The 19,435-nt window shown below is 36.3% G+C and overlaps 1 protein-coding gene across 1 annotated transcript in view; it reads right to left on the reverse strand.

The window, feature by feature from the left end:
- The window catches only part of Tanc2 (tetratricopeptide repeat, ankyrin repeat and coiled-coil containing 2), a 322,705-nt gene that overhangs the window by 69,438 nt on the left and 233,832 nt on the right, over positions 1–19,435 (reverse strand). Inside the window, 3 exon segments of the mRNA XM_087909880.1 lie at positions 882–1,489; positions 4,765–4,931; positions 10,081–10,312. Coding sequence (XP_087766006.1) covers positions 882–1,489; positions 4,765–4,931; positions 10,081–10,312 — 1,007 coding nt within the window.

A 19,435-nucleotide genomic window follows, 5' to 3' on the forward strand; every position in this document is an offset into this window, starting at 1 on the left:
AATTAAACTCTGTCACAGGTATATGTGAACAAGAAAAGCTATGAAGCATATGTAGTTGATCCTCTTTGCACTTTCAGGTCAGAAGACATAAGGCTGGATGCTACCTTACAGCAAAACAGTTACATGAACATCATATAACACATTCAAGAGACACAGATTTGGTTACTGTTTGCTTTAAAAAGTTGTGCCTCAAAATGCTAATAGCAGAGGGTGTTGCTCTTTACCTAGCCACAGGACTGTTATGACACTCCTGAAGTGTCTATTTCTACAAAGGCAGGGTAGGAAAAGGCACACTCAATACTTTCTTTGAAATTGTACTAGTCTGGGTATTATACTCTAAGACCTTGCTTAATGCTTACCAATGGTAAGAGGAAGAAATTATTGCTGCATTTATGTGGGTCTAAGGTTTGGGATCATTATGTAAATGTTAGTTCCTACCGGACTCAACAGTTCCTCTTCTTTTCATGCAAGCATGCTTCATTATAAATTTCTTGCTCTGGGAAAATATCATGAATTCTTTTCTGCCTGACTTAATATCACCGTCAAAATCTGGAATTAGCTTTCTGATGAATCAGCATGAAGAACTAAGTTGGGAGGCATGCCCACAAACATAGTTGTCTAAGAAGGTCTGGTGAACAGCAGGGCCACAGGGGCAATAAAAACCCAGCAGGCTCAGAGCTTTAGCTTCTTTGGTGAGTCACAGCCTGAGGAATAGGTAGTACACTGCTAAACTCACTGCAGCTTGGCCTTGAGGAGAAGAGAAAAATCTTCTCTGTGGGAAACGTTCAAATGAATAGCAATTTCCACTTCCTTTAATATCCATGCTCTATGCATAAATTTAAAACAGGCTCAGAATTACTTATCACAGATCTATATCTTACCTGGGATCACAGAGAAATTTGGTTTTCTCTCCTTCTTCTCTCCAGATAAGCCATTCTCGAAAAGAGGGGTGCACAAACATTCGAGTCATGTCTCTGCGCTTTATTAGGAACATGGAGAGATTCTCCATTCTTTGCTGAAAGTCTTCCCATTCTAGTGTGCCTTCAATGCTCCCAGCATTGATGGCCTGGAAGATATGTTCATCAGTAAGTGGGTGGAGAGACGCCACTGCCACATTCAGAAGAGGCATCACACGGTCAAAGGAAGACTGAGTTGGGAACTTCATATTGCACTGGAGTAAATAAACCTCAGATAGTGAAACAGGAACCACTTTGTAGCTAGAGCTCTTTAGCACTAGGTAGCCTTTCTCTATGAGGTCAAATGTTAGTTTCAGGTATAGATAAGACCCTTGACTGAGGGTCTTGAGGTGAGAACTGAGTTTGCCAAATGTAGTATTGTCCATCTTGCCATTAAGTGAGATGTTATTCTGAATCTCTGAGCTGCTGTGAATCCGGTGCAGGATGTAAGCCTGAAGGTCTTGGTCTATGGCTTCATTCTCTTCTAGTCGATCCAAAAAAATCCTATGGAAAGGCAGCAACTTGGTAATTTCCTAAAACAGATGGAGAGAGAGATAGAGATAGAAAGACCTTCGGTTTTCCCTAACTCTTATAGACTATGAGGTCTAGAATAAGTTCAAATTTCTGAGTGATCAATGAGGAAAACAATATTAAGCATGATATTAGGATCAAATTGAAGAACATTTCTCTCCATTCTCTTTATTCCATATACTCCTACTTTACTGAAACCTTACAACTCCACTAAAAAGGGTTATTGGATTTTAAAAAAAAGATATATTTATTTATTATGTATACAACATTCCTTCCATGTATGCTTGCATGCCAGAAGAGGGCACCAGATCTCATTATAGATGGCTGTGAGCCACCGTGTGGTTGCTGGGAATTGAACTCAGGACCTCTGGAAGAGCAGTCAGTGCTCTTAACCTCTGAACCATCTCTCCAGCCCTGATTACCAGTAATCTTAACCTTGGCAAATCAAATACTTAGCTTTCAGCTCTCCTCTTCTCAGGGTCTCAGCAGTGCTTACAGCTGACCATACCTACCAACCGCACTTCTGGAGTCATCAACAGCCTCCTCTTAGAACACATCCTCTTTTTCTTGCAACACTGACTAGTTTCACCTAGTCTCCTTTGCTAGTATCACTTTCATTTCTTAGCCCACCTCAGGCTAAGGTCTCTATTAATTTTCCTTCCTTCTTCAGTCATTCTTACTCTCTAAAAGTTTAAATATGTCAATTTTGCCAGATATGTTAATTCCCTGAGTTTTTACCCTGTATCTTGGTATATCCAGAAATTTAGACTTTCATGTTTCACAGATAAATTTAGTATGACTAAATAAGAATTATTAAAGTTTATACTCACTCACAAGACATTCCCCATGTCAGCAAATTGCTGCTGCTGTCCCTGACCCTAAACCCTTGAAGGCATCTGTGATCTTAGCTCCTGAACTCATGTACTCACCCAAACCCCAGGACTCATTCTTGTTTTCTTGCTCACAGTCACACTTAGTTTGTGTTTTTTTTTTCTTTTCCAATTTTACTATGTAGATTTGCTGGTCTTGAACTCTTGATTCTCTTGCTTCAGCTTTCAAAATGATGACATCACAGGTCTGAACTACCACACCTGGTTCATCAACTGTTTTTTAATCTCCTTCGGGATTATTTCCCAAATCTGATTATCTCACATGGTTTCTACAATTATCACTAGTTTAAGACATCAGGAACATTCACCTGTATTTCTGCTTACACTCTCCATCCTATTCCATAATTTATTATTTATACAACCAGAAGATCTTTAAAAAGGTAGATTAGATTTCATCACTTTCTAATGCTCCTTATAGGGGCTTCTCACTATCATTTTTATGATATCATTTTTATGATCAACTATCATTTTTATCTCTATACTATTTTATTTTCTTCATAGTATTTGACATTGCCCATAGTATTACAATATGTTTAATTATATTTATTTTTGTGTTCCTTACTAAAAAAGTGTTATGAAAGCAGAGACATTTCATGTTTTATTCATTACTGAATCCTCACTTATTAGGACAGTGTAGCAATACTCTAAATATCCAAGAAATGTCTATGGAAGCAATGAAAAATCACACATGATTTTAGGAAGAAAATAATTGTCAGTAAGTCTTCATTGAAAAGAGTACGGGTCTCTATCGATGAAGAGACTGAAATTTGGACTTATGCACAAAATCTAGAATATGCATAGTATGCTGCCTACTCTTTGGTATAGTTGAAAAATTAAGGTTTTTCTGCTCTATCTACCTAGACATTTAAAATTGCTTCTTCAATTATACATGATATCATGACAATATTGCTTATGTTTAAATATCAAGACTAGCGATAATAGCTAGGTGTGGTGTTACACATCTGTAAATCCAGTACTTTGGAGGATGAGGGAGAAGGATCACAAGTTTGAGGGCAGCCCGAGTAACACAGTGAAATGTTGTTAAAAAGCAAAACAAATACCAAACTTATGTTCCTGGAGATCTCTCCTATTTATATTTGAACAACCAAGCTATTATTCATTAATTAGATTGCTATGATTTTAGCTGTAAAGATTATTATGTTGATCCAGATTCTGTAACTCAAATGACCTGCAGAATTATAGTGAACATCTGTAAGATGACAGGACTAGAGGAAGCAAGAGGACAGTAAATATAATTTGCCAATATACAGGAATAATAGTAAAGGGCAGAGGAAAGGAAAGGGAGGAGGCTTACTGTGACTCTTCTGTGTATTAATAACTATAAGTGGGATGTAACAAAATAGTAGAGTGAGTATATACTCTTCAGTTCATACCTTTTCCTTGGTTTCTCAAGAACTCTATGAGCTCTTAATAATAAGAAACACTATTCTGGGGCTGGAGAGATGGCTCAGCAGTTAAGAGCACTGACTGCTCTCCCATAGAGCCCGGGTTCAATTCCCAGCACTCACATAGCAGCTAACAACTGTCTGTAACTCCAAGACCCAACACCCTCACATAGACATATATGCAGGCAAAACACTAATGCACAAAACATAAAATAAAAATAAATTATTTACAAAAAGAAACACTGTTCCAAACCACATATGAACACAAAAGAAAAGGAGCTACAATTTCTACTGTAACTGGGTAGCCAAGTATTTTTACAGGCTAAACTCCACATTCCTGATTCTTTCAGGCCATTAAGCTGTTAGTAGTGAATAGGGGAGATAATTTAAAGAAAATAAAACCTTATCTCTTGGTTGCAATAAATTTAATCTAAAACTTAATATTGCTAATATTTGTCAGAAAAAGGCATATGCAGAAGCAACTTTACATTCACACTACTAAAAACAAAACAAAATGAGCTCAAGTAGAAGAGAGGAAGAAGCAGAAAGTCCGAGCCTCTGTTGAAGACTGAACTAGATTCGGCATAACATTAAATGATTAAAAGTATAAAATGGAATTCAAAGAGTGAGACATTTTTCCTTTGCACCACTGCATCAGGACAGAATCTAAAAAATAGATTTTTTTTATGCTATTTTTTTCCTCCTTTAAGACAGATCTTGAACTCATGATCCTCTTTCTTCTGCTTTCCCAGTGCTTGGATCCCATTCTCAGTCCTTTAATGATATCTGACGACCATTTAGGAAGTCTTATCCAGAGAAATGGCAATAGGAACTTGAGAGTCACATACAGAAAGAATGTTTTTATCTAGACCATGTCTTTAAGGATTAAAAAGAGCTAAGAGAACTAGGAACTGGAACCTTTTCAGTTTAAGATCCCTACAGGGGAGATAATCTATGATTCAGAAGCAAGCAAACACATACCTGTAAACTGGTCCTAACTGTTACAATTAGTTTGAGCCAAGAAGGAAAATTTCCAATCATTTTACTCAGAAATGATACAATTGTATCCCCATAATCCGGTTTGTGAAATTCTGCTTCATTTAATCCATCAATTAAAATGATGAAATCTTCATCTGGGATTTTTCTCTCTGAGATAGAAAGAAACAAATTACTTTACAATGACCAAGTGGACAGGTAAGTTCTCATTGTGTCTGTGACCACACATAAGTCTGGAAAAGAACGTATTAGAAAAAGTCTCTCATGAGGCCCTGGAAGACAAGGGTGCATAACTTATTATAAAGACAAGCAATCATTCATTTGATGAACTAACTTTGTTATTCATCAGGTCACAGATATATGAACACATGCCTTTCTTTTCTTTCTTTCTTTTGGTTTTTTTTGAGACAGGGTTTCTCTGGTGTAATAGCTTTGGCTGTCGTGGAATTCACTCTGTAGACCAGGGTGGCCTCGAACTCAGAGATCCATCTGCCCCTGCCTCCCGAGTGCTGGGATTAAAGGCATGCAACGCTACCAGGCTTATGAGCATGGGTATTATAGTTTCAGGAATACAATATTTTTATTGTGAGAGTCTTAAAGCTGGAGCTGTGAAGACTTGCATATGGAAATCCATCGTTTTCTCAAACATCTAACAGCTAAATAGACTGTGGTTGTTTCTATCATAGCTTAAATAATTTGTGAATTCCTTAAAGACTGAGGTAGTATAAAGAACTATATGTGAATGTATTCTGGGAAGAGAGGACAGAAGAACGAATAATGTATCTATAGAAAAGTATTTTTTTGAAAAACATTCCAAATGCTTCTTAAGTCTTATTATCAAGAATTTGTACTGCATTTTCATTCTACAGTGTGATATGAATTAACACTTAAAAAAATTATACTATATGTGTGTGTGTGTGTGTGTGTGTGCACACGAAGTCAGTTTTCTCCTATTTTGTGGGTCCCCAGAGGTTGAACTCAGGTTGACAGGTTTGGAGGAAAGTGCCTTTTCACACTGAGGAGCCATCTCACTTGTTCTGGATATTTTAATGGACGACAAACAATTAATATACTAATAAAACTAAATTTCATTTGCATAAATTTCCAGTCAAGTACATTACTCATTACATGAGTAAAACACGAGTATTTCTCTTTTCTAAAGTGGGGACTAAATGGGTTGGATACAGAGCTGGACAGATTTGCACACAGAAGGCCTTGGATTGGAGCTCTAGCACTTTGAAAAGGAAACATTTCTCTCTTAATCGGGATAATGATATTCTTTTAGATCCCTATGAGGGTTGCTGTCTGGGAACTCCCTTCTCCTCTTGGGAAGAGTTGCATAAGTCACCTAGGAATGCTGGACTGTGAGACGTCAACAAGGAAGCTCAAGTCATCATCATTACTTTTTTTTTTTTTAGAATTCAAAACAAAAAATACAAAGAATTTCCTAATGTTATGGATGTTTTAAAACAATGAAAGATATTGTCAAATAATTTATTTTCCTTTTTCTAATGAGGTTTACCATTTACACCCTTAAGAGAGTCCAAAGATCTTTAGACTGCTTGTTCAATCCAATTAGCCTTAAAAGGTTTCTTTATATTCATTTTTAAGCTTTTACAGAATATTAAAAGAATTTTTAAAATTAAAAAGTGAGGACAAGCAAAAATTGCTACTTCATGATTTGCCACATAGGAACATTTAAAATTCTACTACTATTTACTTTTTGGTCATGAGCCTAATCTTTAATGGCTGAGCCATGTCTGGACTGTCTGCAACTACTATTTATTATTAGAATTATTTCACAGAAAAATATTTTAACTAAAAACAAAGATACTAATTTTTATATACTTTTAAAATCCATATCTACTTCCACTCAAACCTAGATAGTTTCATTTTCTTATTTTTCATGAACTAACAGAAGACTTTAAATTGTTTGATCCTTACAAGTCATTGCTCCAGCTGACAAGTCACTGGAAAGTTTTCCTAAGCCCTTTGACTCCTGTTTTAATCTCTGTAAATAACAATCGCTGGGTATTCCTATTCTTCAATAAACCTTTGGAGTCTTTCCTAGTAGTCCCGTAGATCCCTGGGATAAATAATGATTAGATACTGCGGGAGAAGAGGAAGCAGCTAGAGCTGAAGTCACACCACCACTCAGGAGTTATTAATAAAGACCCACAGGGCATTGTTTTGTTCATCAGAATTGTCTTTCTTTAATTATGATGCCACTTTCTCCTTAATTTCATATTGGTGGTTAAAGTAAATGCCTATTGAGAAACTTCAAACTTTTGGAATCTATAAAACTTTTGAAAAATACTGTCCATTTTTTTTAAAAGGAAAAGTGTATTATTTGAAATCTAACTTCTGACTATGAAAAGTATTTTCCATAAAACTTTTTCTGAGAGAAACTTTAGCTACCTCTAAGAATAAAATCTGATGAGCTTTGGCAAATATATATAATCATGTAACCAAAACCCTGATCAAATTAAAGAATGTTTTTGCTATTTAAGAAAATTCCTTTCAGTTCCCTTCCTGTCAGTGCTTAATGGAGTAGCCATTGCTTTGATTTCTATCACTACAGGCTACATACATTTGTTTCTTTTGATCAATATAACATTTCTGAGACTAACATTGTTGAGTGTAATATTTGTTTATTTATATTACTAAGAAGAATTTTATTGAACAAATATACAATCTACTTATTTACTATGTTGATGGACATCTGTATTTATGTACTTATTAGGATGGTTATATGGATGTTCTTTTATTGTATTATAGCGGTTAACTTCCAAGTGTTAACTAACACAGCATTCCTGGACAAGTAGAAACTAACTTTGTTATTAGCTTTTTTCTTCTTCTACGATTTTGTTATTATGGTCAAGAGGAATAATGGTCTATAATCTATTTTTTTTATTTTTTAAAAGATCCTTATGGCTGACATTTTGATGTCAATCAATGTTATGCTTGCCTGATTCCTTTTGAAAAACATCTGTATCAAACATTTTTTCTCAAAATGTTGAATATAATCACTAAAACCATTTGAATCTACAGTTTTCATGATAGAAAGTTTTTTCTCTTTTAAATTATCATTAGATTTAACTGATATAATGCTAAATAGTTTTTCTATTTCTTCTAGAGTTATCATCTGGTAAACTGTGTGTTTGTTTTAAGAACAGCCATTCTACTTTAGTGAATTTGTTGAATTTTATTGTTATGAAGTTGTTTATAATGGTTTCTTTTAAAAATGTTTTATGAATTGTAGTGGTACCAGCCCGTAATTTCTGATGTTGGTTCTTGAACATTCTCCCGGAGACTTGCTTATCCAATTTCACACCAGCTTTATACTGTGGTCATTTCTGTTCTTTGATCACTTCCTTCTTTAAACTAACCCTGCAGATTTTCCTTAAATTTTTCTAGGTTAAGTTAGAAACTTACACAAGTGATTTTATATATTCACTTTGAAATATTATACATTCTTTGTATGACATGTTATTTGACCCAAAGGTTATTTAGAAGTAGATTAACTTATAAATATTTAGGGGTTTTATTGTTATCAATTTTTAATTTAATTCCATTGTTTTAGACAACATTGCTGCAATATTTCAACTTTTTGGAGTGTGCACACCCATATATGCAGGCCAGTGGACAACCCTGGGTGTTATTATCTAGTTGCTGTCTACATTTTTTTTTTTTTGAGACCGGCACTCTTACTTGCCAGGGACTTGCCAAGTAGGCTAGATGACTGCTAGTGAGCCCCAGTGACCCAGCTGTCTCCTTCTCCCCAGAACTAGGATTACAAGGTTATACTTCTATTCTTGTTTTTGTTTTTAAACAGGTATTTGGCATCAAACTTAGGTCGTTAAACTTTATGACTACACTAGCTCCCTAGACTTTAACTTTGATTTTTGTTTGTTTTAGAGGTAGGACTGGACTTCATAGTCCTCCCACACCAGCATCCCAAGTACTGCGATTCTTAGCATGCACTACCAGACTTGGAAAATTTTTAGAATTTTTGTGACTTGTTCAGAATACAGTTCTGATTATAGTTTATATTTTCTTGAAGAAAATACATATTCTGCATTTATTGGGTAATATTTTGTAAATACCAATCAGAATAGGTTGGTTCAAATCTTCTGTATCTTTAATTTTTCCCTCTACTTGTTTAAATAATTACCGAGAGGCATTAAAATCTCCAACTTTAAGAGGGTATTGCCTGTTAAGCTCTTTGATCTGTTTTTATTTATGTTTCTGAAATCGTGATACTGGGTACAGAATTTAGGATTACTATATCTCATGACGAATTGGCATTTGTGTCTATTAATTGTTTTTACTAACACTGCTTTTCTAGAAGTCTATTCTGACATTAATAAGCTACTCTAGATTTCTTATGGCTTATGTTTTACTCATAATTTTTAAATCCTTTCATTTTTCAGTTGTGTCATATTTGAGTAACTGAGTAGACAACATATGGATCAGATTTTGTTCTTTATTCAGTCTGAAAGTTTCTGCATTTTAATGTACTACTCCATTTATATTTTATAATTTTAAAATATGAATTGCCTAATATTTCCTATTATTTTGTTTTTATTCTTTCTTTTTTGGTAATCATACAATTTTTAATGTTTTATAAATTGTTTTCACAATTGTTGTTCATGACTTTAAGGGTGAGTAGAAATCCCCAGAATAAGAAGAAGCAATGGAACTCACTCAGGGTTATATTAATAGGGATATCTAAAGCTGGTTATAGAGAAATGAATGAGTAGTTATATCTTATAATTATAAACTGTGTTATTATGTTTGAAAATTTGGAGCAGACTCAAAAAATATCTTTATATTCTCTTTGAACACCTATAAAGCATAGCTCTTTTTATCACTGCCCTTTTAAAATACTCAAGCAGTGCCAGGCTTGGTGACACATGCCTTTAATCCAGGTATGGGGCATGGAGGGAGCAAAAGTCAGTGGATCTCTGTGAGTTTGAGGCCAGCCTGGTCTACACAGTGAGCTCCAGCACAGACAGCTACACAGAGACCCTGTCTCAACAAACAAAACAAAAGCATGCACATAGGCAGTTTCCTGTATTATGCCCCTATTCAAAATGCATTTCCTGAAACATCTATCATGTTCAAGGTAAAATAAGAGAAATGATAAAAATTGAACATCACACTCCACTCGAGCAAGGTTCTGTAAGCTATATTCTGTAGACATCAGCTATGGAACATTTAGCTTTGGCAATATAGTAAATATAATCATTTCTGTATCATGACCCAAGTGATGAGGGCTCCTCAGGACCTCATCTATACCTTTGTGGAGGTTCTCTAGGGGTTCTAGAACTCCCCTCCGGAAGGAGGCCATGGGGTCTTGAACACAGGACCGGAGGCTTAGCATGCTTTGCAGGTGAGGTTCCCGAAGAAGCTGCTCCCGGTAAGCTGTCAGCTGAGGTGAGCGGCAGAGCAGGGCAGCAACATTGTGGACGAATTCTGGTACCAGGCAGGTGTAGGCATTATCTGCTTGGCAGTAGTGATAGGCAACCACCTACAGAAAGATGAGATTGCAAACAGGCTTATCAGCAACTATGGTTACCATATGACCATTCCCTCAACACTGTCTTTGGTTTCTCTATTTCCTCAATTTTTTTCAAATAAAAATAAAAGCTGCTAACTCAGTTGTATAATTTATGCATAGTCAAAATTTATATAGAATATTTCCATTGTATATATTTATAATATCACAATATGAAATTAATATTTATAAATAAAAATGGTATACTCCTAAATTATAAGAAACAGGAAGCAAGACTGAGAATGAAGATGTATATTAATATTGTTAGCATTTATTCAAAACAGTAGTTTAAAAAAGTCTACTTTTAAAACAGCATTAGAAATAAAACAATTAAAGGAAAATCAACAAATCCACATGCTTACATCACTTTTTAGTTACAGCTGTGCTTTAGGATAAACCTATAAAATAATATATATTTAAAAATTATCAGTAAATATTTTCTCAAAGTCCAGACAGAGGCAAAATACCAAAATTAGATAAAAGGGAAGGAAAGAGGTGAGGATTTGCTAAAGACGCCTCTTAAATACTAAGAGTTCATGAGTCTTAATAACATTGAGGTTCTGGGATTTCTGGCTTTCTGTTTTAAGCTGTTTGCTAGAACTGTGCAGAATTTACTCCATATTGTCTGTTCTGGCTGTTCTTTTTGCCTTAAGAGAAAGTACAAAAGAGGGTTTCCTTTTTCTTTCTGATAGAGTTGCAGTATGAAACCAAGGTTGGCCTGGCACTCCTGATTCTCCTGCCTCCATCTCCAGAGTATGCCATTATGCCTCGCACAGAGAGTGGCTCTAACACCGCTCAGAACAGTGATGGGACACTGCAGAAACCAAGGCATCAATAGGAGAGATTCAGCTTAATATATGGAAAGAATCTGACACGGTGCTCAGAAAACAGTAAGAGGGAAATGATATTAGTGATTTCACCATCACCACTTCTGCGCTTTTCTTACCCATCATCGCCGTCATCAACATTCTGTATGTTCAGTTTAGCTACTAGCTTTGTGCCTATAGATAACTCTGACATCCTACTAGCACTCACGGATGTACTGAGAATGCTTTCTTCGCTACCTCTCATAAAGGAGTTCTATTATGAAAAAACTTCTCATCTATAAATGTGGTCATCTCTTTAATACATTCTGAAAATGCCAGAATTAAACAGTTAAAAAAATCATTCTCATTAAACACAAAGGAAATCAAACATCACAGGAGTCATTATTGCATATTTAAAGCTAATGACAGGAACTGCTTGTAAATGAAACAATGAGGTCTGAGTTCAATAAGGGGACTAGAAATCAGAAGTTGTACTGGAAAAAGCTCCACTTCTTGGGTACATTAGTCCCTGCTTTATTATATATCTTAAAGACAGTATAAGAAGCCCAAATAGAAACCTTGCCCTTTCAGTCAATGGTGAAGCCAGGGGTTATTGTCTAGAAGGCCACAAATCTCCATATGATTAAAAAAACCAGTAAACTTTTGAACCAATATATAATCACACTATATTTTGCTTCAATGATTCCAGAGGCCTTGTATAATTTAATTGCTTTTTATCCAACACAATGGGGTATCATTTTACAGATAAAGAGAATAAAATTTAGAGAGTTTTCTTTTTTGCTGATTTTGTTAATAATCATATGTGTACTTGGATAAACAAGGTTTCATTTAACAAAGGTCAGGGTTAAAGTTATATTTTCTAAAACTGCTTCTCTTTTTAATTTTAGTATTTAGCCTTCAAATATAAAGTCTTGATTTCTTTGAATAATTCAGGTAGAAAATCAATTCAACAGCTTCAGGTTTTCAAGGTGTTCAAAATAGGTTACTAACTACACATTTCAAAGTAGCTATGTAATATGTATATAAATTCCATCAAACTATGTGATAAGTACTGACATGTCTCAGTCAGATAAAGTGCCAGCACCCATGTAAAAACAGTTGTGTGCCAGTAACCTCAGCGCTGGGGAGGCACAGATAAGGAGATCTCTGGCCAGTTACTATAGTATATCAGTGTGCTACAGTCTCAGTGACAGACCCTGATTCAAAATAAGATGAAGAGCAACTAAGGAAGATGTGTGTCTGATGCCTGTGGAAGCCAGAAGAGGGTGTCAGATAACCTGGAACTGGAGTTTACAGATGATTGTGAGCTGCCGTGTTAAGTACTGGGAATTGAACCCAGGTCCTTTGGAAAAACAGCCAGTACTCTTAAGAACTGAGTCCTTTCTGTAGCCTCGCAGATTGTCTTTTGATATGATCTAAAACTTTTCCTATATATAAAAACAGGACGCAAGCCTAGACTATGCATTTTTTCCATTCTCACACTGTACTAGTGATCAAAGGCACATTTGTACAGCAGTCTACAGTGTTGAGGAAGTTATTATACTTGATTTGGTTACAGCTTCTTGAAAATGGCTCAGAATCAATCTGCCTTAATAAACCAACAGGCATAACCCTTTTCCCTGGGTAGATTCTTATTTCTCAAATCATTGTCTTAATTTCATTTACAGCTATGTCTTTCTTATGTAATTAATTTTTCCACCACAAGTTTTATGTATGTTAATTATCTCTGAAGGAAAATAGTAAGTAAATGTGCTCTTCTTTCAAGGGAAGAACAAAATGGGAAGCAGGCAGGCCACATATACTAAAGGATGGAGGTCAATATAGTATTTTGATTGGGGGCTGATAAAATGCTACTGGGGTTACTGCTACAAAGCCTGAAGACCTGAGTTTAAGTCTGAGACTCACAACTCTCATATATTATCTTCGACCTAGACACTTGAGCACACACATAATAAATAAATGTAATACAGTATCGGAATATTCTGATTGGGTAAGAACTATAGCTCCGCAGCAGAATGCTTGCTTAGCAGGCATGATACCCTGGTTTTCATCTCTAGTACTGCCAAAGGTGGAGGGAGGCAACTTTTGATTTAATGTTACATCCAGTAAATGATAAAACATATCATAAGTCTTATCAAAGAATTGAGTGGCAACAAATCTTCCAGGTTTGTGTTAAAAGTCTCAAGACTTCACACATCATAGTGCATTTTCTACTTCAAATAATACCTATGGAGGAATTAAGGTAATCTCATACGATGGAAGGGCAGTTTTGAATATATGGTATCTATTTGGACAGAAAAACATCTAGCTTAGATAACAAGTGGCATTTGTATCTTTTAAATTCTAGAGTTACAACAGCTCTTCCTTTAGGTCAGTGCTAACATTTGTAAGCCTACTCACCACTCAATACTCTTGATTTATTTATTAGCACTATACTTCAATGCTTAAGTCAGTTTAAACAAGCAAACAAACAAACAAACAAAACTGAACTCACTATGTACATGGGGCTGGCCTTACAGTGATCCTCCTTATCAGCTTCCTAATAGTTGAGATTAAAGTGTGAGTCACTGGGGCTAGAGCGATAGCTTAGTGGTTAAGGGCGCTGGCTATTTTCCCCCATGACCTGAGTTCAGTTCCTAGCTTGTATGTGCCTACTCACAGTAATCTGTGATGCCCTCTTCTGGCCTTGTTGAAAAGAGCACACTTTGCGGTACATAGACAAATATGTAGGCAAAACATAAAATAGAATGTGTGAGCGACTACCACATCAGCTACTTTAGTATTTCTAGGGATCGGAAAGTTCACTGCAAATAACTACTTTATCTCCCTTTATTCTTGTTTCTTAACTCTGATTCTAATCTTCACTCTGGGACTGGAGGCTAAAAATAGTTCCCAGATTTGGGTTCTGTTTCAGTAATTTTCCAGTTAAAAGCCCTGCCTTTTCTTTTTCCTCCTCCTTTTTGTCTTAAGCAATGAGACTTTTATTTTTCAACTTGAACTCATTTTAGACTTACAGAAATGTTGCAAAAGTAGTACACAGAGCTTCCATTTATTTCTCATTTGGTCTCCCTTATTAGCATTTTATATAATTTCAATTATAAAAAGCCAGTAAATTAATATAATAATTTTACTAAAATCTAAATAACATTTAGTAATCTTACCTGAAGACATTACTCAAATGTAAGTGTTTCCTTTAGGTCCTTACCTATTCAAGACTCATCAGGGACCCCACAGAGCACATTTCTCTTTAATTTCCTTTCATCTGTAAAAGACCTTTAGTCATTTTACACAACTTTGATGTTTTCAAATATTGACTAGTTATTTTGCTGAATGTCTCTCAGTTTGGGTTTGTCTGATGATCTGAGACATTTTCTTGGGATGAATACCATAAAAACACTGTTGTGTTCTTGATGAGTCATGCCATAGGTTTCAATGTTAGTATATCTTGCTATTGATGAGACTAATCTGCTTTGCTTGGTTGAAGTTAAGATTCTGCAACTGTAAAGTTGCTTTTTGTGGCTAAAATATCTTAGAAGAGAGTCTTTTGAAATTATGTAAGTCCCATTGCTCTCTAAATACTGGCTCATTAACTTTGCTATCTACCAGTGGATTTCTTCTGCAGCAGTGATTACTATGATGCTAAAAGATTTTCAATTTCTCTTCTTCTATATTTGTTATTTGGAACCCCTCTGGAATGAAGAACTGTCCTTCTGAATAAAGCATGTTGCAATTAATTATTTTAGGCTGAAGCATAAACTATACATATATGTGATTACATAAAACCATATACTAGTGTGTGTGTGTGTGTGTGTGTGTGTGTGTGTGTGAATGCACACATGTAAAGTTGGAGAAGTAAAGATGTTTAACAACCTTTAATCTTTTCAGTGCTGGGTACTGAACTCAGGGCCCTGTGTTTGAAAGTAAGCATTCTATTACTGACCTTGTTCTCTATTACATCTCTTGCTCTCATGTGATTTCTCCTCTCTGCCATGACAATGCCAGTCCTGACTGGCTTGGAACTTCTGGCTTGGAACTCCTGAGCCTCCTATCTCAGTCTCCTGAGTGCTAGAATTATAGAGTACACCAACATCTTCAGCCCATGCAAAGCTTTTTAATGAAGTCATTTGGATTTCACTAAAGTGCAACAAGAGAAAGGCTATTTGGTTTCAGTATAGGGAAGAGTTTATTCATTTAACACCAATTTATGTGCTAAACCCTTGTATTAAGAGCTGGGGATATAGTAACTAACACTTAAGCACCGTCCTAGTGTAAGATGCAGATTAAAAACAAACAAATAACAAACACTGAAGTTGAAAAATATACAAGAAGATTGTTTTCCTATACTTGTATCCAGAATGTAGATGAAATCCAGGTCTGTTAATTTGAGAAGACAAAATCCTTAGACACATGAAAACATTATTTATAGGTTACTTGCTGCTTGACTTGGATCTCATTTGTTCTCACGGTTCTAAGAACACCTACACCAATACTAATTAAACTTTATGACACTGCTTGCATATATTCCCTGCCTCTGCTCAACCTTCCCTATGTGTTATGCCTAACATGTCCATATTAGGTTCAACATACTTAATGTTACCAGATTGCCAAAATGATGGCTTCTTTTGCTTTTAGCAACATCACTTCCAAAAACCAAGATCACTTGACATTTTTCTTACATAGTACAGGAATGACAAGAACGACATAGAGTTCTTTCTTACATAAAAATTCTTTTTTGGGGGAAAAAACCCAGTTTTTGATTCCTTATGACACATCTTAGAAGTTATAGGTTTCTTTATTATCTGATTTCATATGCATTGTCTTCTTAAAGATTAAACATTAACATGATAAGAACTGTTAGTCATATAGAGGCTTTTTTTGGTAATATTTCTCATCCAATTCTTTAAGGGACTCTATTGCTTTCATAATGGCACTTTTTCCCACTTCTTCTGGATTAGGGTGTTCAAGTCCTTCTATTGTAGGGTCGCTGGGATCTGGTGTTTTCATGTTGTTTTTCAGATTATTGGAGGAATTCTTGCCTTGGCATCTGCCCATCTCTTCCTTCAAATGCTCTCTATTGTATCTTCTGATACCGGGTCAGGTTCCCACATTGGGCAGGGACCTCTCTGACAGAGGCCTACCTTCCCGCAGGCAGACTATTGAAACACAGGAACTCCCTCCTGCCGGGTTGCACTTACAGCCCAGTCCCAGCAAGCAAGGTGGCTGAGCTGGGGGATTTGATGGCCCCAGGGGGAAGGGAGGAATAAAGAAAGGGGTCCCTGGGTGAAAGCTGAGATGGAATAGGACCCACATTGGAGCACTGGACTGAGCCCCCAAGGTACAAATGAGGAGCAGAAGGAGGGAGAACACGAACAAGGAAGTCACACAAGGAAGAACACAGTGGGTGTGTTCACCCACTGATACAAGGGGACTGATCTAATGAGAGCTCACCAAGCATGGCTGGACTGGGACTGAACGAGCATGTGATCAAACTGGATTCTCTGAATGTGGCTGACACAGGGACTGTCTGAGAAGCCATTGATAATGGCACTGGGACTTGTTTCGTCTGCATGTACTGGCTTTTTGGGATCCTAGTCTGTTTGGATGCTCACCTTCCTAGACCTGGAGGGAGGGGGGAGGAACTTGAACTTCCCACAGAGCAGGAAACCCTGACGGCTCTTAGGACTGGAGAGGGAGGAAGAGAGGGAGTGGGGGGAGTGGGAGGAGGGACGGAAGTGGAAATTTTTATAAATTAATAAAAAAAATAGTTGCCAAAAAAAGAAACTTTTTTTTTGAAAAATTATAGCTCAGCAAAATCAGAGAAGGTGAAAACTTCCATCCCAGCTTTCTTACTTTGAAGGCATATTCAATGACTGAGAGAGTTTCTAAAAGAATACACAGCAAAGATCCTTCTTGTCACTAGAAAAGCAGCAGTGGTTAAAGGCACCAGTTCTCGAGCACCTGTTCCATCTTTTACAGAATGAAGACAATGATAATAGTCTTACAGAGGCACATACAGGCTATGAATCCTAGCTCTGTTACCTATTAACAGCATAGCTTTGGAAAAAGCATCACTAGAGCCAGCGTTTCCCACGTATAAAACGGAGATAATAATGACTACCACATAGGGTTAGAATATTATGAGATTAAGAAAAAGCAAACAAAACAAAATCTCAAATAGTTCAGAGTCTCCACACTTATTACAATTTTACTAAACAGATGCTAATGTGTTGCTGCCCTATTAACCCATCCTATATTAAATTCTATGCATATGACTGTATCATAGTAATAAGCATAAAAAATGGAAAACTCACTTTTTTTCTAGGTAAATTTATATGCACACGAAAGAACCCGAATGAATTTCGGTGCCTCTCCACTGATTATGCTTAGAACATAGACAAGCTTAACTGGAGATACAACTGACAGACTGACAGGTGCTGATCTAGCAAAAGCTGTTACAATTCAAGTGGAAAGTGTTTCTTCAGTGTACAAGACTGTTTTAAAGCTGACCAAGTCTTCAGTGTCTCCCACTAATTAGCACAAGAAGCAGCAAGGACACTACGAACTACCAGTGGCAATTACTGATATAGAGGAATTGACATCAGGGACTCTCAAATCAAGAGGCTCTTGATATTTTTTTTTTTTTTAAATACTGACTTGAGAATCTCATTTAAAAGTCAGATGTCCACTTACTGGTTGGTTATGGTGAGAAGCAAGGCTGCTGGCTTCTGCTCTGTGCTCCCACAGCACAAGCTTCTATAGCTGAACTGTAATGTGGCACAATTACTAGGATAATATTCATTTTTCAACTAGGAGCCATTTCTTATACAATGTTTAACATAAACTTAAACATGCAAAATGTATTTGTATGTTGCTCTTAGAATTCTAAAATTTTTGAACTTAATGTAAAAATAGCCACCAATTTCCAACTTAAACAATATTTAACATTTTTGAATATTAAACATAAACATCAAATGTAAGGGGAAACTTATTATACAATACTTAATAAAACATTAAAAACAGCCCATCTCAAGGAATAAACAGACTTATTTATGTTTTGTTTAAAGGTGACCCAATCATGAAATTTAGAATGTGATCACTCTTCCAGAAAGGATAACAGTCACTAATAGCCTACTTATACTTAAAGCTTTTCAAATATAGAAAATAAGGAACTTGGGATTTCTTTCCTTGGTGAAAGAGGGAGTAACTGTAACAAAGCAGATAGGATATCTTTTATCTTCTTAGCACCTACCACCATCTGGTGTATTATGTGTTTATTTGAGTATTGTCTTTCTCCTACCACAAGAATGTAGGCTGCACAGTGCAGATCATTTCTGTTGTGTGACTCATTTCTGGACTGCTGGACATTCTAAGTGAATAACTGGATGCAATGCTGGGATCTCTTCAACATTCATCTATTTCTGTATTTATTTACATTATTCTAAAGAACGGTGGGACACCCTGTTTATAAGAAAGCAGAGATGTCTCCTACAGTCACAATGAGCTGACAATGAATATGAGGAAAATCTGGGGATGCTCTGGAAGTCCATTTAAATGTGTACTAATAGGAATGATAAACACCTCACCCAGCCCACTGAGTTTCACTCTACAGCCTTGGTTGGACCCCACTGTCATTTAGTCTTCCCTCAAATTCCTAGAAGCCCCGCTAACTCATCCTCCCAAGTGCTGAGATTAAGAGCCACCATGCCTTGCTTAGAACGGATTTCTATGCGGAAATCTGAAACTGGCAGTATTACAGACCATCTGTGAAACTTCAGAAAAGCACAAGAATTAAAAATAGCAGGTACTCTGAAGGATGAAGGTTAGGAAAGGATTCCCTACCCAGGTGAACACCTTTTCAGCATCTAGAGAAGAGATGTTTACTGACTAGAGACACTGGGAGAATGTAAGCTTAGCTATACCAAAAACAGCAAAGTAGAGGCTGGGTGCAGAACTGAAAAAAAAAAAGCCTTCAGTAAAATTTGCATTGTGACGACTACAACCTCAGTGGTATTTTAACCAGCTCTAGAACACTGGCATGCAGTATATATATTCTCTAGGTAAAAGGCTGGAGAATTCTTTGTGAAAGGATGTGAACAATTTAAGAAAGAAATCTCCTAAAATGTATGGACACCAATTTCTGGGTATTTCCAATAAAGAATGGCTCATCTAAATGCCCTTTGTAAACTCAAGCAAACTTGGTCACATGAGTTCTCTCTTTCTCTCCTACTCTCTCTCCTCACATACTTTCCCAGCCTCCCTGTCCCCTCCT

This window comes from Myodes glareolus, chromosome 9 (genome assembly GCF_982192425.1).
Source record: "Myodes glareolus chromosome 9, mMyoGla1.1, whole genome shotgun sequence".
Classification (NCBI taxonomy): domain Eukaryota; kingdom Metazoa; phylum Chordata; class Mammalia; order Rodentia; family Cricetidae; genus Myodes; species Myodes glareolus.